This window comes from Haliotis cracherodii, unplaced genomic scaffold (genome assembly GCF_022045235.1).
Source record: "Haliotis cracherodii isolate W230 unplaced genomic scaffold, xgHalCrac1.p SCAF_4, whole genome shotgun sequence".
Classification (NCBI taxonomy): domain Eukaryota; kingdom Metazoa; phylum Mollusca; class Gastropoda; order Lepetellida; family Haliotidae; genus Haliotis; species Haliotis cracherodii.
In genome coordinates, this window is record NW_027266297.1 from 68,102,509 (window position 1) to 68,129,889 (window position 27,381).

Here is a 27,381-nt window from a genome sequence, read left to right on the forward strand (position 1 = left end):
TCATTGGCATTCTTTATCCGCGAGTTTCATTACCTGTGTGTTATTTGTTATTCTTACTGTACATTTGGATTGATCCAATTATATGTATGCTAGTGTTAATACCTTTAATACCTGTTACTCTGCTGCTTATCACACTTCATGGCAATACCTCTCTGGACTAACATCCAGTCATACAGAAAAAAACAGTTGTTAAATTATCTTAATAAAAATATAATAAAAAGGAGCCCAGAGACTCTCTTCGTTTTCACTGCAGTAATCTAGACTTGCCAAACATTATAGACTTGCATGGGCTGTATTGGATATATTTGTATCAGGGTCTGTAAGACAGACTTATACATCTCATCACTTAGCTGTTGTCGCTCCAGTTGATAACGGTGTACGAATCTACATCGAAACGTCGCTATATGTAATAAACCAGAACTTGTTATCCATAAAGTTGCACGTTTTCTTAGATATCATATTCTTCTGCCTAATGCCTGCAGTTGAAGGGATGACTCGGTTTAGATAATACGTTTCATTGAGTGTTCTCTTGTGCAGTATACCTGTTTATCCTGCACAGTTGTCCAGTAATAGTGTACGTGTATAATATATGCCCATATATTTAATCACTTTCATATCAAGGAAGAGAATTTATGGATGTTAACTTGTTTATTAGGAGGGTTTTGGATTACATTGTATATGCTTACTTCCTTGTCGATAAGCATGTACTCCGAAACGTTGTGTTCCTCATAATAAAGAAGTTGACATCCATATATTCTCTTCCTTTTGTGTATCACTTCTAAATGCCTTTCAAACACTTTAATATTTTTGGAAACTCTTTTATTTACATTCGGACGACGTTTCTAAAAGAACATATTTTACGTTCATGCTTTAGTTTTCAAACAATCATGTCGGTCGAATTTGAAAAAAACAAACAATATGCTTCTCTGTTTATCTGTTAAGCTTAATGAACATACCAGGCGTCTTATTCGTTAATCCACAAAATACATGTATATCTTATTGGGAGTACCGTACGTAAGTGTAATTGCTAATTCAGCATTGTTGTTGATCGGATTAGCGCTGGCAATAATGGACACCACGGAGTTGTATTTACATACAAACTGAATGTGCAACGCTGATAATGTTTTAAACAATTATCGTTAGAAACCAGTTGTGACACTTTCATAATTTATAACAATATTTTTTTGTTGGTAATTCAACTCGGTATATACTTAATATTATTGATGTGGTTAAAAACATAAATCCCTATGTTCTTTTCGTTTGGAAATCCTAAGTTTTGATTTGAAATCTACAACGAGGCAAGTGGCCGACATGCGCAGTGAGGAAATGGTTTGACTGCTAAGCGCCAATGTTGATGTTTACAGGTGAGTGCAGGCAATGCGTTGTTAATCATAGAGAACACTTATGCATTAACTCTTCCTTATCATGAAATGTGTGCAGTTAAGGATGTGATAAAGAATCATGTTACTTTGAAATACGTTTTGGTGGCTGCTCCGATTAATCACTGGCATAAAATAATCGTCTGTTCGGACTGCAAACGTACAGAAACCTGTCAACGCGTGGGAACTTCAAAAGGTCCAGCGACTGCAATCGATAGTGTTCTACATCTGTCGTATTTTACACTCCGATATTGAATGATGTTTGATTTACTGATCTAAGAATTCATGTGAAATTGCACCAGTTGAATGACCCTACATATGTCAAGATCAAGTAATCACATGTTAGTTGTAAAGTCATTCGCGGGACGCTGTCAAAACATGTAGGGGCGTGTTCTGTTTCCATGAGTGGTATTGGCCGGCGTGAGATTGACATCGGCATGTGAGGAACTTGATATTGTTTTATGTCTATTGTTGACATTTTTTGGTTATTCAATCACGTTTGTTTTCTTATGATTGTACAACACTCAATCAACTGACAAAATGCTCTATGAAGTAAGTCTGAAATACTAGTATTGTGCATAATACATTTGGATATACTGAATGGCTCTGGGTGAATAGTTTATGTTCAAGTCTCATTTATGTCAAAGTTACTCATCAACAGTCATCAATGATCATGTTAAACCAATTAAGTGTGTTTGGTGTGCATCATTCCACTAGGGAGGATCATGGATGCGTAATTACAAGCTAGGAGTCCATCAGTGGCTTTGGATTACATTACAAATACTATGAAAGGTAAGTTGACAAGGACTTGTATATATGATTAGTTACGAATCCTTACCAAGGGGCTACCGTACCAAAGGGGTTGATCCATTTGAGGAACTGAATTTAAGTATTTCTATTATGTTCGTCAGTTCACATTATCACACTCACTGCCTCAGACCTTCGAGTGATTTGCTTTTCCCAACACAACTGAAAGTGAATTTATGTTGTCCTTTATCTAATGAAGATTATTATACCCTTGCTAAAATGCATAAAAACATTAGATTAATTACCAAATTCAAATATGTACTGTTATATTTGATCATGTTTCACAAATAAATGTTTTGAAAGACGAGTTCAGAGAACTAGTGCATAAGCTATTCCACCAATTTGTATTAAGTTTAAAGTATGGAGGATTGGTGAAGATTGAAAGACCCCAAATAATAATGGTCATTATGGACTACGATCACTGGAATTCCTATTGTCCTGGGCACAATGTAGTAGTTTTGGGCTCAGACAAGTGTGAATTTTTTTAAGGCTCAGCTGGCTACACCAGTATGCAACATTTGAAGTTCAATATGAAACTTCTGTTTTTTAGTTGTTTCTTGTCATCATTGATTGTAGTAGTAAACTGAATAATTATTGTCTAATCACAATGATCCTATTCCATAATGCCAGTCCGATACTCGTTTAACATGGACATATGAGAATCATACTGTTGACTGTGGAACAGGGATAAATTCATTAATCATGTTAATAGTTTTTCAGATTAAACAATAAAAATATTACAAATGCAGATTCATTTTAACATAGGTCTTTCATCCTGTGTTATATACAGTAAAGTCAATGATTCAACAAAAGAAGTTACAGTTCTATTTTGTTAACATTTTAAACAAGTAGAAATACACAAACCTATGAATTAAATACTAATATTAGTATTGTTGAACTTGATGTTGGCATTGAAATTGAAAAGTGCACTTGTCATAAGCATGATCAGAACTGCTTGTTGGAAAATGTACTAGCTTAGTATATTTTTTTGTTTACTGAAGGTGGTATGTCTCTCATCTCAAAACTCAGTAGGTCCCTCTGCCATTATGACTAACCAAGACTAGCATGCAAGTTTATATGGTTAACATTTAGCAGGATATTATATCATGAAACACTTTGCACCTGCATATCACAATCCCATAAAGAAGCACTTTGAAACTTGATATTAAAGATTAAATTTGCTGATCTTCCATTGATATATCTATCATGACAAATAAAAGTCTCTTTACAAAAAAGCAGCTGCAAAATACTTCTTGCCAATCATACTGTTCTTTATAATTGTCAAGAAAGTTATGTCAAACACCACATCATGCTTGACCTATCCAGGCAATGAAAAACAAACCTTTCTTTTTATCAGTATTTGTAAACATATCACAACAGTTTATGGTCTGCTTTGCTTAAAAAACATGTATCTTCAGCATTGTTGATAAAGATTGTTGACTACGCATGCTAGGTGAAAAGTAGTTATCAAAGATGTTTCTTTATACTTGTTCTGTTAAAAGATGGGCAAGATGCAGTGTAATGTGCAGTCTGTTGAGCAAGGTCAATATTGTCCGAAACTCAAGACAACTGTTTGATCATCAGTACTGTTGCCTTCAACATGTTCAACATGTAATAGAATGTCCAGTGATTGAAGAAGTGTATGAAAACATTGAATTATGCAAAATACTTTAGTTAAAAACAAAACTTGCAGGATGGAATAATTCAAAGTATTCAGTAGCATACATATTTGACCTGTTTATGCATGGAAAGATGGGACAAGGATATACAGATATGATTATGTTCATACAGTGCTCCAGATAATGTTTCAACCATACCCACAGTACTGGTCATTATCAGAACTGAGAACCGGGCTTTTTTTTTCATGCCAATAAGAACAATACTGCTCGTTTGTAGAATTGACGAATGCTGATATGATATTGCACCATCAGCATTCAAAGACTATCAGTTGTACATTCAGATTCTGGTGCCAAACTAATGTAAACATAACCGAGACGAGAGAATTCTAGTGTGCATTATTATTAGCCAATGACAATGCATGATTGGGAGGAAAAATGCATGAATGGGAGGGAATCCATATGCTGCTGACACAAAATGATGTATTCCTGTTTAAGTGGAAGGTATATTATGATAACATTAACAATGTTTTGAAGAACGTTTTTGAGAATAAATAGACAAGGTATGGTAACACTTAATCATGAGAGCGTATCATGTTGTTTGTCCCATATTTGATATGGTTGTAATTTGTAATCCGTTGTTATTTGACTTGTTTTTATCCGTATAATACACTGATATGGTATCTATCTGGAGCACTGTCATACTTCAGTTTCTATTCGTCAACAATATAGTAAGTTAATGTACTGGTATTTCATGTCTTTAGATTGGCATATAGAAGACTGTTAGACATGGAGTGACTTTTTGATATTATTTTTTTAGATGCTGTTTCAATGCTACGTCTTTCATCATGATTAACAGTATTTCAAATTGTGATCATTTATTCCTGGTAAATTATTACAAGTTGTAATTTAAGATAACATTCTCTTATGTTTCTGCATCATGACCCTGTATGGATAGAGTAGAAATGACATTCCTGAGACATGTTTCTAATGTGCTGAACATCTAAAATCTTGTAAATAGAAATGTGAAATGTTTATAATATGATAGGACAGGCCTTTATCATGTTATGTCATTAAAACAAATCTTCACGTTTGCCTATACCTTTGGTTACAATTATACAATGGCACAAAAAATATACTAAACGTTCTGGAATGCAGTAAGTCAACATGATCTAAACATGCCAAAATATGTGGGCTATCATCCTGTGCTGGAAGCTTGATGTAATTAGTTGAGAGGCCTATAGAGTAGTATACATCTAACTAAGTTGCTAGCACCAGGCTTTATCTGCTTATGAATAGAACATTTACAATAGCAGTGGAACATAATCCTGTAATCAGATTAAGGACAATCAGAGACCTATTGAACCTACACAGATTTTCTCTGTCTTTTCAGACAAGATTAGTACTCCTACGTAAAGCCCTTGATATGTAGTTAACTAGCCTACTGTGTTTTTCATGGCCTGCTTTAATTCACTATCAAGACTTGTTGCATGGTCTGTTAATTCTGTTCTTTCAAAGGCAATCTGATTATGATTGGACTTTTGTGCAGTTTTTTTCTGTGAAAACCCTTGCTAGCACTCAAGTATTTTGGGTTGAAAGGTAAATATGTGGTAAGTATCATTTTATATTAAAAAAAGGATAATGGTACCTACTTTCAGACTGAAAAATAGCAGACATATATTAGGTGTTTTTAGATAGAAAAATGATATTCTGTGAAAGCAGTTTGTGTCTTCAGCCACTAGTACAATGCCTGTCAAGAAAAATGGTTTTAGTAAGCTCAGGTTGTTTGGTAATTTAGAAACCTCAGAAGCAGATGTCAGTTTTAAGAGAATCCAAATTGTAATTTGGAAATTCCCAAATAATTCTTTTAATTTTTTTCACTTATTTTTTCTTCTTCTGAGACCTGGCGCAAGAAAGACAATGATAAAAAGGCAATATCAGTGTAAGGATAAAACAAAGGAACATTGGAGTACTTTTCCCCAAAATTTTGAAAAAAATAGCACCTAGCTCCCACCAATGGCATCAGCACGTACTTGTAAATCCAAGATATATCCATAGCTTCTGACAGTCACAGCTCATACCAAAGAAGTACATAAAATCTGCTGAAAAAGATGGGGAATCTGAATGATGAAAAGGTATACTAAAAGCAGTTGCAAATGTAAGTTAATGTGTATTTCATCATGTAATTTATACTTGGTACTGCTGTTTGTCAGTTTACTTCATTGATAATTTATGATTTTACGAAGTTATGCCCAGTTTAATAGGGCCAGTCCTTAACCCCAGACAAAAATAAAAAGATCACCTGGTCATTTCTGAACCTGACCTGTCATTTCGTGGTTAATAATTCACTCAACCCATGAGAATTCAATTGTAGTTATTTAAGCTCTGTATGCTGCTTGATTGTGTTGTTAAGTAGTCCTATCATTTTAAGACAAATTATCTTTTATGAATTTAGTATGTGCTTGTTCCAACATGCTTATATGTATTTCATGCAGTCGAATGACTAGCATGTGGACACATTAAGTGAGCCAGCATTCATGGACATAATTGTGTAAACGTCTTTTATCCCGCTGAAAGAACTATTTGTAGTTGAATAAATGACTATTGAATCAAAGGGTGCCCAGCAGTCAGTATGGTTTGAGATATGCTATGTTAGGCTACTGGCCACATAGGAGGTGGCAGTATGAATGTGTGGCAAGGTAGCCACCTTTTGTACCCTTCGCTGTGTATAAGGATTTGAGCTTGAGTATAAGAAACATGAAATTATGACCTTCGCAGTCTGTGACTTGAACCAGTAGTCCAAAGCTAAAGTCATGTAAAATTCTGTTTGGTTTAGTAAGGTCTGTCAATAATAGTCCCTATAATAACAACACTTAAATCTAATGAAAAGTTAGCTAATGTCTGTCAGTGTTGTTCTTGTTAAACAATTAATGATTGGTTGGTGCCTGGTTCCTTCCAAGGACCTCATCAAGAAATCATAAAGATGATTTACCAATTCTATGAAAGTCGATTTTCATGACAGGTAAATTTCTTGTTAATTGACTCCATTCATTCCTCGATGATATGTGTCTGTGAAGATTTCAACTCACAAATAATTTCAGATAGTCTGAATGTCAATGAAGTCAAGAGCCCATGCCCACAACATTCTACAACCAGCCCCAGTGTCATCCAGTTCTCATATATGGGCATATCTTTGCTGTTTTTCACCAGTAACTGCCAAAGGTTTCGCCTTGAACAGTAATCTTGTAGCATATATCCCCATAAGCTATATCATGTACATATGTAATAAAGATATTTTGTGATTTCTGAAAGAAATCCTATTTGTGCAGGATTATATTTAAGATCTAAAACATTGATATCATTCAGGATAAATCGATCATTTGTTATTATAATAAAATAAGCATTTTAAACTTTTCCACTGTTTTTAAGGAACCAAACCATGAAGTCTATGATTTATCAATGACTTATGAAGCAGTTCTTCAGGACCATTATGTTAATATAAACTTAAACATTTATACACTTTTAACAGCGTTAGTAATTGGCACCAGTCCTATCGTCATGATCGTCCTTGCCAAACTGCCTAATAGTTAAGGTATCATAAGGACTAGTAGAAATTATCCTTTTTAAGGGTTTTGCGATATGTTATCATTATAAGGACTAGTAGACTAAAACTGTATCTAATTATGCCTTTACATGTCCTAAATAACCATGCTAACAACAGTGTTACAAATATTACATTTTCACCTGAAGTTAGTGCAATGTGTTATCTGGTCCTGGATACAAGCCTCTGTGTATCACACCTTCCATTCCATCAGACCATTAGGGAAAGGTGTGGTGCTAACTCACATTTAAGTGCTGACAATTGTTGTGATCTGTTTCAGCCTTTTCTGTCAATGGCTGTCCCTGTCCGCTTGAAGAACATGCCCGAACACATCCGGGCACAATATGGCTTCCCTTACCCTCAAGTGGAGCCCCGGTCTCAGAGACAGCAATGTATGGATGGTAGTCAAGAGTAAGTAGCAGTGCCCCAATTGTCCCTGTCACTCTTTATTGACTTCATATCTGGTTTATGAACATCAAGCTCAAGAACACTGTTATATAGAATTATGGGGAACATTTATTGGGAAGGAGATAAGTGAAATTAGAATGGCTTAAATCAGTGCTTGACATTAACACTGGTCCGCTGGTCCGAGTCTATTTTTTTTTAGAAGGACCAGTAACATTAAATAAATGGTGGTTTAGTGTTGTTTTGGGGATGAAGAAAGTAACGTACGTTTGTACAACTTTTGAAATCAACAAAAGATCAAGTCTAAACTCTAGGCACCATTGTGTCCTGTAGAGACAAGGACAAGTTGATTTTTTTATGCTGGTCCTTTGGACCACAGACAAATTTTGGCCAGTGTCAAGCACTGTTGAATACTAATATAGGGTATGAAATTTTTATTGAATGCACTTTTTCATTGATGTCAAAGTATGCATAAACATGTTCAGTTAATGTGTTATCAAATTCCTGATTTGTTGTGAATTTTGAAGTATATGTTCTGATTGAACCAGTGTTATTATTGCAGATTATGTGAAGATTTACAAATGTTACAATTTCCAAAGACGAAGGTGATCCTTTGGGATCACACAGTCACTGGGCCACCGGTGTACCTTCACTTTGCCCAGTACAGGTATGTTGTGTTTTTTTCACATTTTGGGAGATTCATGTACAGTGATACATATACTAGTACATGCATTGACATATACTCTCCAAAAAAGGTAATTGAAAATAGTCGAAAATAACAGATGATTACAGAAATTCAAAGAGGTGTCAAATGATGGTATTGATAAGAAAAAGGATGGTCTTGGTGTAACGTGACAATCAACAGAACATGTTGGCCATGTATTGTAAGAGTGCAGACAACCAAGAACTGTTTATGACTTGCTGCCACGATTGATCAAATATTTGTTGATGATAAATGGCACAACTATTGGCACCAGTATGTTTATGACTTACTGCCACGATTGGTCAAATATTTGTTTATGATAAACGGCACAACTATTGGCACCAGTATGTTTATAACTTACTGCCATGATTGGTCAAATATTCGTTTATGATAAACGACACAACTATTGGCACCAGTATGTTGTCTCAGTAGTAGTTGTCCACTGACACTTCCAAGGACAATATGCAGTGGCATTCTGGCAGTCATAGTGATCCCACGCTATATCATTACAGACCCTGAACAAATACTGCATTAAAGAATAGAGAGCTTATGTGTTAATGTGGAAAATGAAAATCAACGATGTTTATGGCTCAGAGTGATTTCATGGCCTTTCACTGCAGTGCCAATATCAAGAATGTCTCCTACTCACATGCATGGAGGAATTGCAAGGTCCAGTTGCAGTGTTTTTTGGGCATTGGGTTTTGGTTCTGAGACCTTTGTGGCAGTCGTTTTTCAAAGCCGATATTCCTTCTGACAGCTGATAAAGACATTTATATTTCATGATCCCCTACTGTTTTAGAGTATATGTGATGGATGAATGACTTTCAGTGTGAAAGACACCATGTGGCAGGTAAAATATGCTTTTGTAATAGAAGGCAACTATCACATTAATGTTGCATCTAGAGCCACCAACAGTAAAATAGGTGACACTGAATTGAATATGGAGCATGTGGTGCAGTCTTTCATTTTGAATATAAAGTCCAGTATTTGGTGTAATGCTATTGTAGTGTTTCTCTGGATAGAACCTTGATATTGCATGCATGTACAGAGTTCCAGATAAACTGAGTATCTGCGTAAAATAGGCATCAGAAATGCAGAAATATGCAGTAAAATAAAATCCAAGTGTATCAAATACGCAACGAACATTACAGATATAAAACTAAAAATTGTGCGTATCATCAAAATATTGTGAAGAAACCCTGCGTATTCGATTAGCAAATCAGCAACTTATTTTGAAATTATAAAGGTGCATTCTGTCAACCTTGCCAAACTGCACGATGACAGTTACATCATGATCATTTGCCGTCACACTTTCTTGTGGAAGTGTCATGGTATTTTTGAGTCCTATAAAGCTCTCGAACGGACACGACATCAGTTTGCAGGGACTAGATGAATAGTGTTTTTAAATATTTAACTTAAATACCCACATGTGTAAAAACTAGTGGGTAACAGAAATTTGAATACCCAGATAGAATTACTGATACCCAATGATTTTAAAATGCATGGGTAAAATACCCACAACACCAAAAGTTATCTGGAGCTCTGATGTACTTTAGTTAACATAGCAACCTTATCGTTAAATAGTAAGTTTGAGAGACTAAGTTGAAGCAAGGAGACACATCATGCCTCAGAACGAGGAAATTGAAGTTTAATAGTTTGTTTCTTACATGTACTGTGGAAATGTATATATAACATACATTCTGTATTTGTAGGAAACCCCGGATATGTCTATCAGAAAAAGTGTTGCGAATTGCTCACCGCCAGTGTATCAGCTGTGGTCAGTCTCGGGACTGTGTCCTGATTGGAAGCCTCAATGTAGATGATGGTAGGTCTAACTCTAAGCATTGTAGGAGGGGTGACTATTGGTCTGGAAATCACTATTGCGATAACTATTGATATTGCAAGCAACTATTGCAATAAATATTGATAGTTTTCAGTGTATCATCTTAGATGGATTTTAGAGTTGGAATAAACCTTGGAACTTAAATTTCCTTAGAATGTGATTACCATAACAACAAATAAAAGTAAAGTTTGAGATATGTCTGATTTGTTTTTTCTTTACCCTAATTATTTAAGAAAAAGAAACTTCCACATTACCATGTGTAAATGACTCCACTCATGATCAAAAGAAGGACAAATTTGGACAGCATTGCATTTATTTTATTGAAACTGTAAAACTACGGTAAATACAATCAAAACTATTGATATTCCTAAGTGAAAACGAATCTATTGATCGGAAACTGATTTAACGATCGATTTATTGACTTTAAGTGCTTACCAATAGCAAGATATCAATATTTTGATTTATCATGACACCCCTACATTGTAGCATTGTATACAAAGCCTGTCCAAGTTAGAACAGCTGCAATTAATTTTACTTTGAGTGTTTTGATATTTTAAAAAGTGCCGGTTGTCCACTGGATATATCCTGAAAATTGAATATGTTTTTATTGTCTGTGATTTCCGGAATGGATTTTTTAATGTTACATATTTTCTTTGCATTTTCAACGTGTTCTACTCTTTGGTGGTCTCTAATAATGAATTGTACCAAAAGGTTAAATCTGTAAATGTGTTTTGTAGATGGAGATGGTATGATGTTCAGTATCGACCGATTAGACAATCGACCTAGTAGTGCTTCCACCCTGAAGAACCTGGCACCTGGTGATGTGATGATTCCCATACTGGTAAGCAATGGAATATGGCGATATCTTTTTACTCCATACAGTGCTGTTTAGTGATATCATCCGGATTTCACATTTCAGGATTAATGAATAATTTTTGCAGAGTAATGTCCTTGGATGGAGATGTTACTACAATATCCGACCAGGAACCTAATTTACTGTGCCAAAGTCACACCTGTTCAGTACATGCAAATATTTACAACTAATTCTGTTCAGTTGTTCATGGTATATTCTTGATCTGCCAATCATAATTTTGAAAATGTGTAGGTTAGTTTTATGTAAATTTCTGCTGTAGATTTAACAACAAATATGTATGTAGCCAGCAGGGCTTGCTCCTTTTAAAAATTACTGGCCCTTCTCCAAACTAACTGGCCTACAACTTTATGGTGGGGGCGAAGTAGACCAACCTGTGGTCGCGTTGCCACCTAGCGGGGCTCTGAAATCTTTAGAACTCCTCACCACTGATACACCTTTTCCTGCACTCTGAGATTAAATCTTGGCTTCCAGTTGACTCATTTCATGGGGATTTATGAGCAAATAATGATGTTGTACACAACCTTACAAAATGGTGGCTGGTTGTCATTTCACCGAGATGATCAACATATATCTTTCTTTGAGTTAATGAGACCTCATCCCCCCTAAATATTTTCTCATCAAAATTGCATCATTCATGACACAATATGGAGAAGCATCGAAATTTTGACTAGCCAGACGGGCCATGTACATAAGATTTCAGCAAGCCCTTTGTAATATTACCTGGACACGGGCCCATGGGCCAGCAGTTAAATCGACTCCTGCACTTGTATTGTCATATTTCATATTTTATGTTCTTATTTTTGTGTGTGTAAAATTGTCTTATTGTGGATTTCATTAATATTAATTCTCCCCTGTGTTGTGGCAGATGAGTGTTAATGGCGGTTCTAGAGGTGGCAGCTCAGTGGAAGACTATACTAATGCACTCAAGGTAGGTACATGGAGACAGCATTTCCGATCTGAACAACTTATTTCCTTTTAAGAGGGGGGGCACGGGTGGCCCAGTCGTCTAAGGCACCGCGATTCGCTGTGCAGAGTTGCGTACCTTGGGCACGCCAGAAACCTATGATTGTGGGTTCAAATCCTGGTTCGCCCTGATTATGTTTCTAGGTTTGTCAGCACCATACCCGTGCTCGTGGGTTTCACCGCAGTGGTAAACGTCTGAGACCTGCATCACTTCGGGCTTTCCTCCCACATTAAGCTGACACGCCGTGATATAACTGGAATACCCTGAAAAGCGGTGTTAAACCAAACTCACTCACTCACTCCTTTTAAGAGAGTCTCATTTGTGATCTCATGTTATTGCAGTGAAAGAATGCAAGTCCTATAAGACCTCATCTCATACAAAATCAAATCTTCATATTGTTTGTTTGGAAAGACTCAGTATTTAATCTATCATTCTTGTTTGTTTCAGTTACTAAAACAGCGCTGTGAGAGCAAAGAGACTGTGGATGTGTGTAACTTCCTACTCACCAAGGGCTGGTGTAACTTCTATAGTCGAGGGGACCAGTCCATCGCTCACCTTGACTTTGATGTTGTCACATTAAACACAGTCATCAAGGCATCTCCCATAGTACCAGTGCCCATTGTACCTACAGCCCTGTCTAAGAACCTTTCAGGACCCAGGAGTATCAGCCATGTGCAGGGAACTCCCAAGAGTGGGTAAGTTGGATGTACTTTTCCTTCATCAACTTGATCTTTCTTGTTCTACTGTACTTTTGACAAGGTACATATTGTGAGATGTCGGTGTAAGAATTGTATGGCAATGATCAGCAAAAACCTTTCTAGAAGAGATATCAGATTTGTTTGGTTTGTTGTTAAATGCTGTACTCGGCAATATTCCAGCTGTATGTTGGCAACTTGCATCAAGCAGGTGATGGCTGGCAGTCGACCAAGCCTGACAACCTGATCCATTTAGTCTCTTTGTCCAACTAGCATAGCTTGACAGTACAACATAGATGACCAGATACAAATTGTATCAATGTCTTACTGATGAAGGTAATATCTTGTGCTGGAAACAATATCTAGTTCATGATATTGGTAAACCTCTATGTATTTGTGGCTGTACAATCAGTGACTGTTGTTTGCCTGCTATTGATGCTTTATGTTTGATTGTGCCAGCTACCTTACAATGGACCACACTCGGAAACTGTTACTGGTCCTCGAATCGGATCCCAAAGTGCTTAATCTTCCAGTTGTTGGCATGTAAGTCAAATTCTTTGTTTGTTTCCATTTACTGTGCTCTTCACAGCAAAGACTGGCATCCATTGAACTGTCCTCTTCTCTCACCCTCGAAAATCCGAAATGGACAAGACCAAACACTATCACTACAAGAATGTGTGTTCTTGCATGCATTGTAAGAAATTAAAAGGGCCTGATAATTACTGACCAATACTATTTCATTTGTGTGGACTAATAATTCATTATGGAAATTGGTTTAGGTCTGTAAGGAAAATTCCTACTGATCTGTAAAGTATGTTCTGTTGTTAAATTTTCAGCTGGGTGTCCGGTGTTGCGATGATTCACCATCCGTTTGTGTGGGCTAGCTGTGTTCGCTACCTCCATAACAAGGTCCTGCAAGACAGGTAGGTCACATTGCTTATTAAAGTCGGACTAGAGATAAAACATCCAACAATGTGTTGTCATTATCAGATAAATGTGGATTACAAATACGATATGAAGAAAGTAGTTGCTCTTCCTTCATTTATGTTGGGGGGGGGGGGGGGGGGGGGGGAGACATTTTCATGCATCTGATTCTGCAAATGGTTATTTACTCGTACAATTTTTTTTTAATTTTATAAGTGTTAACAGCATTTCTGGCTACATGTTCTGGACTATAACCTGGCAATTCTACTAGCTAATATAAATGAGAACATTTTCATATCTTTAAGTTATATTTATGGTGTAGGCAAAGTATTTAATGCCTACCTGTGTGGTTTTGGGCTGACATTGATTTGATCTGCCTTGTAGGGTGTGTAGTCCGCCGGAAGGGTTCTTAGTGGTGCTTTACAGCCCACTCCATTCTCGTCCAGAGTTCTATGATTGCAACACTACCACTGGAAACAACAAGCTCAGCTTTGACCTGTATGGTGGATATGAAGCAACAAACCTCAACACAGTAAGACATTTCTTTCATGAATTATATACCCTGTGGCAACCCTGGGTTAGACTAGGTACCTAACAACCTGTGCTGGTGACCAAGTGGATTGGGTTGTCAGACTCGGTGACTTCTGTGATTGCATGTCATGGTACCCTGATAGTCGACCGTTTATCACAACATAGATCACTGGAATGTCCAGAGTGAGGCATTAAACAACAACAAACAATCATGAATCATAGCTGTTTTGTTATCAGTGATTTGTAGTTATCTTCTTTCATGATCACTTTCTGATAGAAAACGTCAAACCAGTTAGGTACCTACCTCATCCCATTGGTCAGACTGTTAGTCCAGCTGAACATGCACAAAACTGGGTTTGATTCCTCACATTGGTAAATGTTGTCCCTGCTAAGATATATGACAAAAGAATGAATAAAAAATAGAGCTGACTTGAGTCCGCAAATTGATATCCAGTAATCATGGTATGATAGAGATTAGACTGGATACACTGGGGACAAGAGACTGATGGTCAGTGTGTTGCCTTGTAGAGTTCCGTGAGTCTACAGAATGGCCTGCTGGAGTGTGAGCTGACCAGTGTCCAGCAGGGGAAGAAGCGGGAATTGTTTGATGCTGCCCTCACCCACTGTAAACAGCCAATGTGAGTTGGAGTTGCTCTTATACATAATACCTAGATCCCTGTGTTGAAAATATGGAACAATCCTTGGTTATTGGTTTGTGTTCATATCAGTCCAGTCAGAGTGAGAAAATTAAGAAAACCATCACGACTAGGTATCTACTAATGTTTTTAACAAAAATAAAGGGTTTAACTGGGTCACTGCTTCCAAGTTTTGTTTAAAGATGAAACATTTCATGTTTTCAGCCTTGATCATGTTGATGTAGCAAGACGATTTCTATGGATGAACAACTTCTTTATGACAATTAGTGCGACGTTTCGGTGTAGATCCTAACACCTTTATCAAGTCACTTGCTTGATAAAGGTGTTAGGATCTATACCGAAACGTCGCACTAATTGTAATAAAGAAGTTGTTCATCCATAGAACTCGTCTTACTTCATCACACCAACTTCTAAATGCCACTTAAAGAAGACATGTTGATGTAGTTCTTAATAGTCCTAAGCTTGTCCACCTTGATGTTAAGATTTACATTCTTATTATTTTGTCATGTTGTGAAAACTAGTATAGATGAGTGTTTATGTTGAAGCAGGAGTGAAGTGTGTCCTCAGACCCAGAAAGAAGAGCGTGGTACAGGTTCAGAAGATATTGTGCCCAGATCAATGCCAGCTCCACATCAGGCCAGGGTAAGCCTAGACAGTGTTAGAGACTAAGCGATGTTCTAGGGTCTTTGAGTTTGGTTTTGTTGTAGTATGTCAGTCCAAAGACCCCCTAAAATGAAGTTGTGTCAGGTCCAGCTGAAGAAATAATTGTTCGAACCAGTTACAATGCAGACCCGTTCGCACAGCGCCCACATGACCACGGAAGTGATGACATCACTATGTTCATATTACTGGTTGTCACCAGACTGACTGTTCAACAAATTTGTCCAGCAAATTTGTGTTACCTGTTTTTTACATTGTTTATGAATATATGTGAATATCTCCTATCATCGAGTTGGTGTTTTCATGTTCTACCATGTATTTTTGCCAGAGCATTAATATTTTTAATGTGAGGGTGACTTGTCATCGTAATTCTTATGTGGTTTGTTGTTCCTGTCAGCCATTTTGCGTGGTATTGTACATGGAGGCACGTGTTTTCTGTGCTTATTTATGGATTGGTATTGCTTACCTAAAGCCTCTCCTTAGCTTCTAACTTGTGTTTACATGTTAAACAGCATCACTGTAATCCTTAAACCCTACAAATTGGGTTCAAACATTGGATTATTATCCCTTATATTTGAGTTCATTTGGTCGTTGCAACTTCTGCTTTGATTGCAGATTTATGTTTGCCTGTTGCGTCCATTGTTGTGGAAAAAAGTCATTTGAGGACCATCACCCACTGTGTCTTGATTGTACTGGTATCTGTTTGATGGGACAGAAGTGTCACTTTTGTTCTGCATTATCCCCGCTTTACCTGCTTTACCAAGTATATCCAGGTATCCAGAAAGCGCCTTGCACAGCAGCCCCTACGGCACAAAAAGATGATGTTGGACTCACATGAATCTGTTGTTCAGGAGACGCCAGAGACCCCTTTTGTTGTGTCCCAGCTGTCGATCTTTGTTTTGATTCTCTAGAAGGACTCGGACAAGATGTGAATGATACACAATCTAACCATATTCAACAAGCTATACCTAGAACGTCCTCCATACTTCCAAATGACAACTTTAAGACTGCTCAGGACTAGAATCAAGGCCAACGATTACCTGATCACTCTTGATTTGCAGGATGTGTACCTGCATGTATCTATCCATCCCAGCGACTGCCGATTCCTCGGGTTCCAATTCAAAGGTGTCCACTACCAATACGCAGTTGTCACAATTGGCATTTCAGGGGCCCTGTGGCTATTTACTTGCAACACCAAGCCAGTGGCCTCCTACCTCCACCTGATGAACATTCGGTTCCAATTCTACATAGACGATTGTCTACTGAGCCATCTGGGTTGGTGACCCTGCTCCTTCGCCAGGATTTATCAGGTGTCTGTTCCATCAGCATCAGAAGGCCAAGTTTCATCCACCCGCATGGGATCTGAACGTGGTACTTCGGTTTCTGCATTTCAAGCCTCTCCATGTAACTTCCTTCTTTAACCTCACCAAGAAAACGATCTTCCTCTTAGTGTTGGCTACAGTGGGAAGGGTCAGCGAGCTACATGCACTCAACATTACCAGTGTTCGCTTTTAGCACAGAGCAGGGAGCAATTCACCTCGGACAACCTGACAGGTCCTTCACCATACGACCTCTCTCCTCAATTGTGGGCTTTGAAGATGAAGAACTAAGTGTTTTTATCCATTGCGCCAGGACTCTATGTGGTGCCCGAAAACGGCTGTTCGTTCACGTCTTCTAGACATCAATGACTGAAGTCAGCCACAATATCATATCCCTATGGTTACGTGCCATCATCCTTCAGTCGTATGAGGCCGCTGGCCTTCATCCTCTTGAGTCAACAATCATGAGATCTGGCAGTCGCCTCTATGATGGCTCTCCACTGTAATTGCTACATCAGAACCATCATGGAAGGATGCTTTTGGAGATCTGACCTGAGGGACATGGCCTTGAAAGACGTCAAAGGTGTACACAGTTTTGGTCCTCGGGTCCTCCGGCAGGTCACCAATCCTATATGCCAATAACATCTCCATCTGTCCAGAGCCAGCACTGGCCCAGTAAGTCAGTTTTCATACTCGAGGGCAAGCTGTTTTCTATTGCTGCATTTTACCTGGACCTCCTTAAACTATTGTTCTTTCCGCGGACAGGATTGGAAAAGTGGCTGCCAATCTTCATAAGTCATGTACTGGACAGCTGTCTAGACGTTCCCTGGACCACATCTGAAAATATGCCCACCACCGTACAGAGTAATGCAGGATAAGTTAGAAACAATTTAAGTAAAATCTAAATATATTTTTCACATTTGTATATTTATCCTGCATTACTACGTCTAAGGGCCCACCCTTCGCAGATCTGCCGCCCCACCCTTCGCAGATCTGCCACCCCACAATGTCTGCAGATGTTATGATTCAAGAAGCAATGTGAAGTTACGTGACGTCCTCACTTCCGTTGGCGCTGTACGATGAGGTCTGGGCTTTTTCTTCAGCTGGACCTCACACAGCTTTGTTTTTCTGTCAAAAGAAAAATATTTAAATTTTACTAAATTTGTATAGTAGATTAATATAAACATGATAAAGTAATAGATGGTATATAAAAGAAAATGTTTTTCATAAATTGTTTACTTGATGTTAATTAATGTTTTTCAAAATTAATGGTAACAATGTTTACATTTTCAGATGTTTTCAGCACAGCCAATGGTACCCGAGGTTTCTTTGTATTTTCCTGATTCTCCATCACAAAATATGCCATCCACTCTTCGATCAGAGGCTGGGAAATCTCATGGTCAGGGTCCTAACAAGCACTCACAAGTGCCACAAGACTTGGTCAGGCATATGACGTTCAGTCCTCCTGTGACACCAAGAAATGGTGTTGATGCTGATCCCTCCACTCCCAGGAGCCTTCCAGAGATGTCACACAGTGGGATACCCCGACCACACAAACATGTTGCATTTACCAGGGTGGATGAAGAGTCTCAGCCAAACTCTATTCCACCTTCTCAGGGTCACAGAATGATGAATGGAGGTCACAGTGTTAATATGGGTGGTGTAATGCATGGACAATACTATCAGGGTCCCTACATGCAAAATGGACATCAGCAGCAGAATTCTGTGCCAAGTGGATGTGAAAATAATGTTCAGGGTTACAATCAAGCTGAGCAGTATAGGCAGTGTACCAAACAGGGTGTGGTTGATGCCAGAATGACTCAACATGTTCAGAATGCATATGTTAACCAAAGTGTCCAGGATTTAAACATTAACCAGAACTGTTATCCACACAATCAAACAAGACATTTGAATGGAAATGCTCCACAGCATTCTGTTATACCTCCTCATCAGTTAAATAGTGCTCTTCCCCTCCCACATGTACAGCAGCCCTCTCACAAGCCCCAACCTACAGCCCAGCAAACCAGCATTCCACCTTCTGGGCCTCACCTACCCCACCAGAGCGTGCCTGTACCCCAGGGGTATCACCCCCAGCCAACACAGCCTCCATCTGCTCCACTCTCAGCACCTACCTCGGCTTCCAGTGTACCCACTCAATACACACAACTCAATAGTGCTTTTACTCCTAACCCTCACCAAGGAGGGCTTATACCTCACCACCCCCAGCAAGTGACAGGGTATCCTCCCCAGCAGAATCTGCTTGGTTTTGTACCTCAGCTCCAGACTTCCTATTCATCTAGTCGAGTTCACACAGAAAGCACTTGTAGTGGTAAATCTAGTGATGACAGTGGTCTTAGTGTCACACCAGACAGGTCCAACCCATCTCCTAAAACAGGCAGCCCCAACACACCAGACAAGACCAACTCTAATCTCCCATCTGGGATAGACACTATAAACTGGGAACAGGTTCCCCCTGAGATCTATCAGTTAATCTTGGCCCAGAATGCTCAACTTCAGCAACTACAAACTCAGATGCAGCAGCTCTTGAAGCAACAGTCGCCTGTCGAGACTACACCAACACCACGCACAGTTCAAACGGAATCTGGGATTGGGGTGTCACCAAGTACAAGAGAGACATGTGAAACAGCTGTCAACACAACACTGTTCTTCCCCAGCCCTGGAGAAACCACGCTTCGCCATGGTGTCCAATCAGTGTCCATGCAGACCAGTCCAGTAAAGACAAAATCACCACAGTCTTCAACGACGGTCCACCATCAACAAGGACCAGAATCCCAGCCCAGCAGCTCCACACAAACCCCCGTGGAGATCCGGCACAAGGGAGCCCTACCCCTCAACAGCACACAGCGAGATGACAATGACCAGCATGACATCACACAGGGCGACCTGACAGCTGTGGTGGACAACATCGGTCTACACAATCAGACAGTTGATAGTGTCCAGTCTGAGCTCATCCTGGACATGCCTAGCTACCAGTCTTCACCTACCAGGTGGGTAACACTAACAACACAATCATGCAATAAATAGTGCAGGCAGACCTAAGCAGCAGGGCTATGTTACAGTATGCTACTCAAATAAGCTCTTTCTTATCTGAGGTTTGGAACAGGTGGCTACTTTGTCTAAGCCATCACAATTTACTATGCCAAGTAATGTCCAATAGGCATGTCTGGATCCTGTTATTGTGGGTTCCAATCTAGATTTGTCGTGATTATGACCCTTGTTGTCAGCACCATGCCCCTGGATTCAGGAAGGTACTAAATATTCAAGACCTGCATCACTTTGGGCTTACCTCCCATTTAGCTGACATGTCTTGTAACAACAGAATACTGCTCACCTGTGGTTCATGCTGGTGTTATAATAGTATCTGCTGCAGTAAGTGTTCTATGTATTCTTGTATGTGTGTAGTTGTTGGTCAGGTTCATGTTTGGCAGATGTGAATGTTTGGTTGCCTTGTGCTTTAATATTTGTTGACATTTCCAGTCGTTCGCCAAAAGAGTCTGGGTCTCTTGACGGCAGCTATCAGACAAGCCCCATCAGTGCCAGCATGTGTGGCAACAGCAAGGTGAGCCTTCAAACAGTCTTATTTAACTATCATGTCAGAAAGCATTGTTCGGCTAAAAATGTCTTGGTTCTCAGGCACTGCCGCATCATCATAAAGTCTGCTGTATGTATCATTTTAGTTCCATTTTCACCTGGGCAGTGAAATGCTGCATTAGTAAAAACAACATGATCCAATATAGCGTGCAGTTACTTCCCTTTATATGTGCACTGTGTGTGATGGTCATGTCAACCGTAGAAGCTTGTTTTGGCGTTTACAAATTTGGTACTTTAAGACATGAAAATTAAGATAAAATATCACATAGCATGATGATTTACAAATTCAATGGTGTTTGTGTACAGTATGCCAGACAATGTTTGATACGCAGAGATTAAGATTATGTGTGTGTCAGCTGTCCACACATTTTCTCCTTCATCTATTGGTGATGTAGTTTTAGAATACTTAATATCATGGCAAATATCATGAAAAGAAATTTCAACACAGTGATAGGAAGACCGAAGACTTTGTATCTCTAATGACTAATGTATATTTCAAGGCGAGTTCATGGTGAGTTGAAGTGATTTGCCGATCAGTTCATACATGATTTCACCAAAATTAATGTAAACAAAATTGAATGAAATCTTGGATAAACATAATATATTAGATCACAAACAATACACAATGAACATGTTTATAGCCAGGTAGTGTAATATCAGGAGTAACTTATGTATTTCAGTACAGATTTATTGACATCCTACTTCTGGTGTTATGTGCTCATGGTGACGTTTTGAAATAAAATTGCAGCTCATTGTATGCGTGTATTATGCACACATTGGTAGTCATACGGTAGTCAAGTACTGTATTCTAGTGTACCCTATTATTTTTGTTATTTTCAATCTGTTTGATATTAAAAGCAATGTATGTATATTGTGGTATTGTAAGACTTTTCCATGATCACAAGTTTTAAAATAATTGTATTATAATGAGATTGTAAAATTGTGTCAAGAAAATTAATACTAATTCACTGGATTTTGTTTTGAAAATAAGACACAGGTGACCATGAAAACATATATGCATCAGCTATTAATCACACAAAGCTGGTAAACAGGGCAGATTTTGTTGTGTGCTCTTGATAGCATACATTCGATAAGATGAAGATTCAAAGAAGTTGAGTTCTGTGCTTTGCAATACATGTAGCAACAAAGCTTGGTCTTCCTGACCACCACTAGCTGCTTCAGATTGGACCAAGAGACAAATCTATTAGTATTTTACTCATCAACAGATCAAGGAATACATTTATGTAGGGAGGCCATTTCCCAGGTTGATTGTACACAACTGTTTATTTGGTTACATACTAGGTTGAACAAAAAAAAAAAGTGGGGCCACCTGCCGAGACTATATTTTCAAAAGTCATTGCCTGATTACCAAGTCTTTTAGTTTTTGTAGCCTTAAGGTTGTGGGAAAGAGTACCCCCAAGAAGTCAGTTTGGGTCTTAAAGAAGAAATAGAATAGTTGCAGTGTGTTTTACTAGAGGCGGAAGGCGAGGACTTCAAATATTAAAGAAGACGAACAATTGCAGACATTAAACTTGTTGTCCTAGATATCATGAAGTTGCACATATGCACTTTAATTCTACAGGAATCGTCTTCCCAGGGGGAGGAAGGAGAGAGTGAGGTTCTGGATGAAGCTTACTATGAACACTTGCTGGTAAGATCATTGAGATGTGAAGATGAATTGAAGCAACACCAACTATTTACCACATGTGTTCTCATGTACTCGCTTGTGTTTGGGGGCACGGGTGGCGCAGTCGTCTAAGGCGCCGCGATTAGCTGTGCCAAGTTGTGTCCCTTTGGCATGCCAGAAACCTATGATTGTGGGTTTGAATCCCGGTTCGCCCTGATTATGTTTCTAGGTTTGTCAGCACCATACCCGTGCTCGTGGGTTTCATGGATGTGGTAAACGTCAGAGACCTGCATCACTTTGGGCTTTCCTCCCACGTTAAGCTGACACGCCAAAATATAACTGGAATATTGTTAAAAGCGGCGTTAAACCAAACTCCCTCACTCCCTCCCTCACTCACTCACTCACTCACTTGTGTTTCTAAAATTGGTTGTCAAACAAATAGTTTATTATACAAAGTCTGTTTAAAGTGATGGGAACAGAAACACATTTGTGATCAATATACATTTTGCAAATGAGAACCTCCTGCATATAAATGCATACAAAATGTATATTAAATAGTGCGTAAGGTTAAATCTGGATATTATGAAGTGAAATACCACAAGTGAATGAAATCCCTAAGCAATGGTATTAAACATTTTTATTCCTAAAATTAATGATACGATAAGTTGATTTCCGTGTTCCCTTTGAGCTCATTATGTCTATATCTATATTAGATCCTTTGTAGAAAATCCAATGACTTCGTTGAAGAAGTTATTGTTGCTTCATATCATGTGAATTTCTTACTCCTGTCTGCTGATACTGATGATCATCCTATTTTGCATTATTGTGCTTGGATTTATTAGTATAACAGTGTTTAGCATGATGCGTACGTCTTTATCTTTTTGTACCTGTTAGGATTAATGAAGAGATTTCAAAGGCACTGATTAACTATTCCTCCCTCCCTCCTCCAGGGCAATATCCGACAGTTGTTGGGTAAGCACAGTGATATGACAGAGACCGCCAGTGAGACAACAGATCTGCAGATGAAGCTGCCTGACTCCACTCAAGGGGACACAATCCTGCCCAGTCTCCCTGCCACACCCAGTAGCAAGGCCTCAGGGTCTGGCGGACCTGCACACGCACTTCTGTCTCACTTACAGTAAGTGAATATCAGATACAACTACAGAGCTTGGTTGTTGTTTGTAGTATGATTTGAGTCATGGTGTACTGGTACTTGTCAACTCTTTGCTCCAAGAATCTGCTGGTCATGGCATTACCTTCAGGTGGACCTGATTATGATTCTTAGTCTGCCTGCACCATGTACATCTTGTTGGCATGTCTCCTAAGGTCATGTTTTTTGTGACGAGTGGTTGTATCATTCAGTGCCAGTTACTGCTGCATCTTTACTTGTACAACTCTGAGACTGGTCGTTGCTGCATCTGAAAACGTTGTCCTGATAAATTTCCAGTCATGGAAGTACCATATTTTCTTGGGTATAGTGCACCCTTTTTCCCCCAAAAAACACAGCTATGTAGAAGGTGGTGCACATAAAGCATGCAATAATGAGTTTTGATGTTTTTTCTCCCCAACGCAAGGACATTACCGTGATCATGTAACATCGGAAATACGATGTCAACAAATCCGCACTAAAGTATGCACATTTATTATGTAATTACACTGTCTGTTTATAAAAAGTGTCCATTTTATATCTGGACTTATGTTTGTATCTTATTTCGTTAATTTAATACAAAATTCCTTTTAATATTGTTTTAGTTAATTAAGGCAAAATCGGGTGTGAAGCAATCGGAAGATTGCACACCTCATCGTTATTAACAGCAACCACGATCAGATTACCGCTATTGACGTCTTGAAACAAACTTTAGTTGACAGAGAATGGATACATATATCATAAATGCCATACTTTGAACCGTTAAAAGTCATATTTGTTGTTGTTTGACGATTCTATTTCAACATGAGATCATGTGAGCGGGAGCCTCGATGGTGATTGGTCAGATAACGGCAATTATAATCAGCTGCACCATAGTGCTACGCGTAGGGTTCTTATTATTTTGAATATATTTAATTAAAGCTGACACTAAAATAACATGATATTGGAATATATTATTCCTAATAAAAAAATAGTTGCAGGTACAATTTTCCCGATCCTTGCATTAAATCCTTTAAAGATATATCATTGGGTAAGTTTTAACCGAATCACCAGCAGAATCCAAGAAAACGTGTACAGATGTTTGTTGTTTCCGTCTTAGCTTACGAGAAAATACACAAGATAATCCTAATCCCTGGATGTGAAACAATGCCTAGCAGAACAAAAATACAATTTAAACGGTAGATCAACATGTCTGGTGATTTTGTATGTCAAATTTCAAATTTGTACTGACCAAGTTTCTTATCACCTGTTCGTTTATCGTAATTCACTGAAGGGGTCTGGTGTAATTTTTTTCTGCGCATAATATACAAATATTTATTTTTAAAAATACTGAATCCGCTAGAGGGGCGTGCGCATTATACTTGGGTGCGCACTGTACTCAAGAATATAAAGTAATGTTTTTTATACTGGAAGCATTTTGTCGGACTTTAGGAACTCTGAGCAAAAGGCGGTGATGGGGCCACTTTTGTTTTTGGAAGTACTTAAAAATATCTAGAGTAAAACTGATGAGTCACAAATATGACCAATCTCATATTTGTTTCCAGGTTGAGAAATGGAGCCGACACAACCTTCATCCCCCGCATCAACTATCTGTCCATGATGCTGGACTCTGACTCCGACACATCCATGGAGATCAACGCCATGGCTCTCAAGTACCTGAATGATGAACAACTCACACAGCTGGGCAAACTGAGAAAGAACTCCCTCAACCTTCCCAAACCGGTATCCCAGAATGCACTGCTGCGAAGAGTCCTCATGTCGGACACCACCATGTCCCCAGATGTGTCACAATATGGTATGTCCTCCAACAACGTTACCATGGGAACACGGAGGTATTTAGAGAAATATGGCTTGTTGAACTCCACTAATGGTACAGATGAAACTGTAACTGATGAAACGCTTCAGTTAAAGGTAGACTACAGTATAGCAGCTTCCCCAGATCGATTAAGAGGGGACAGTCAACTCAATGTAGCTTCCCTAGCAGGCCGCTCAAGGGACCACAGCACAGATGTAAGAAGTCCATTATGTGAAAGGACAAACAGAGTTGACAACTACTCAGGGTATTCCAGTAGCAGTAATGGGTCAAAGAGTCCTATCAAGAAAGACTTTGTGGCATACTCGCCGTCACCTCGAGACCCAAGAAGGCATTATCCAACATCTCCAATAAAGCGCCATGTATCGCCTCAACATACGGTCCACAGAGAAGAGGATTCCTCACCAGGGTTACCCAATCATTGCAGGCGGTATGAGGAGCCTCTGAACCAGCATAGATACCCTAGCACGAACACTAGTGAATTTCAAGTGTTTAATACAACAGAGACAACAGACAATATTCTAGACATAGATAAACTTAGGCAAATGCCAAAGCTGTTATAGTAATGGCTTTTTTTAGGTTCAATAAATAAATTATTTAGATTAGAAAAATATATTTCTCATACTCAAATATAACTGTGATATCTATTATAGTTAATGTTTTTATTGGCACAATATTATGATTACATAGATATTTTGTCTTAGGATATTATCTATATGAATAGAATCACTTAAATACTAGGTAGACTGTACGAAGAACACTCCTTTCAGCATATGGTTCGAAGTCTTCGTCAAAGTATCGAATGATAAATGTATTTGTAAGCATTTTCTGAAAAGGCCATTTTCCAAAGATAAAATATGGGCTTCCAAAACTGCTTGTAGACTAAATGCAAACACGGTTGATAATCACGTTTAGGAGTTTGTGTGCTTGTTGGATGCAAGTGTTCCTCAGACTTTTGACATAAATTGATATTCTCACTCTTTGTCGGAGGTAGGTGTGCATGTGATCAATATGGAAGATGTGTGACAGAAAGGATGTTTTAATTGTATATTTTCCTTGACTGTGATATTTTTCTATTCAGATATTATGTGCATTGGTACTTTGAGTGTCTTTGTGTGTTCAGTAGTTACGGCAGTTGAAGTCCCTTCTTTCATGAAATTATACAAATGGAATAAGGATTACTCATGATACACTACATCTGATATCTGAAATGATATTAACAAGCAGGCCTTTAGTACTTCTGTCCCAGCTCTGCCTGCTGCCACTCTATGGAAGGCCTTGAGTTTGTCATTTAACGTAAGTAATACTCTCAAATAAGGGAAAGGTGTTTTGAAAGGCTTCATTATTGATGTATGTTGAGATAAGTATTACAATTAGTATTACATCGCGTCAGATAGCAAGTATCAGGACTTTCTGTATTGTTGCACGTCCAGAAAATATGAATGTTTAAGTCATAATTCACTGAAGAATGTTTGTTTTTGAACTGCCACATTGACAATTTTGATAAAGTATGTTCATAGTTTTGAGATGGTTCTCACATGTTCAACGAATGTCAGCGATTTCCTCCATGACTCACAGGCCAGATATATGTAGATTTGTTTTTAAATGTTTTATAGTTTTGTTATGTACATAACATCCTAATTTAATAAATTATTTTAATATTACCTTGTCTTTTATTTCTCTTTTCCAGAGATTTTAAGTGGAAATTCTGTTGGTGAAGATTTTGTGTGCTGGAGTATTCCTAACCATTGTTCTACACCACTAAAGCTTTAATTTCATAGGTCAGAATTCTAACTGTTGATCAAGTCAGGCCTGCTCAATGAGTTACTGAACTTGAATGGTCCCAGGAAGTTTACATTGTGGGAAGGTGAATGTATTCTTACATGAGAGTGACTACTGCCACATGTCACTAACATCCCCCAAATAGTAACCCCTATTTAGCATACAATTCATTGTTATCCAAAATACGCTTTAGCACTCTTGGGGTGGAGAGAGTGGTCAGTGAGGAGGTAACTGGCTGGTCAACCTATCCTTGCAGCAAAAACCAAAGAGTATTGTATCACACTCCGATGAATCTGATTTGTGTTTGTCGACAATCGGGTCAGTGTCGGGCGTGATCCAATGAGGCGAAATCGATCGATGAAGGAACTAAGCTCAAAGCTTAGTTCGCCATCGGACGCCATTTCCGGTCGCAAATCGAGTCAG

The 27,381-nt window shown here is 38.5% G+C and overlaps 1 protein-coding gene across 2 annotated transcripts; it reads left to right on the top strand.

Moving 5' to 3' along the window:
• Nucleotides 1-1,302: 1,302 nt before the first annotated feature.
• On the top strand, nucleotides 1,303-26,763 carry LOC139479974 (SCL-interrupting locus protein homolog). 2 transcript variants are annotated; one of them, XM_071262927.1, is made up of 17 exons: nucleotides 1,303-1,364; nucleotides 7,684-7,814; nucleotides 8,371-8,475; nucleotides 10,224-10,336; nucleotides 11,092-11,195; nucleotides 12,094-12,156; nucleotides 12,640-12,887; nucleotides 13,347-13,430; nucleotides 13,724-13,810; nucleotides 14,196-14,343; nucleotides 14,871-14,980; nucleotides 15,547-15,640; nucleotides 18,271-19,985; nucleotides 20,476-20,557; nucleotides 22,172-22,240; nucleotides 23,167-23,354; nucleotides 24,908-26,763. In XM_071262927.1, exons 2-17 carry the CDS (start codon nucleotides 7,696-7,698, stop codon nucleotides 25,737-25,739), a joined length of 4,161 nt encoding a protein of 1,386 aa, XP_071119028.1. In that variant the 5' UTR covers nucleotides 1,303-1,364; nucleotides 7,684-7,695; the 3' UTR covers nucleotides 25,740-26,763. The 2 variants fall into 2 exon arrangements, with proteins under 2 accessions (XP_071119028.1, XP_071119027.1); XM_071262926.1 differs by lacking the exon at nucleotides 1,303-1,364 and adding an exon at nucleotides 1,622-2,171.
• Nucleotides 26,764-27,381: the final 618 nt, after the last annotated feature.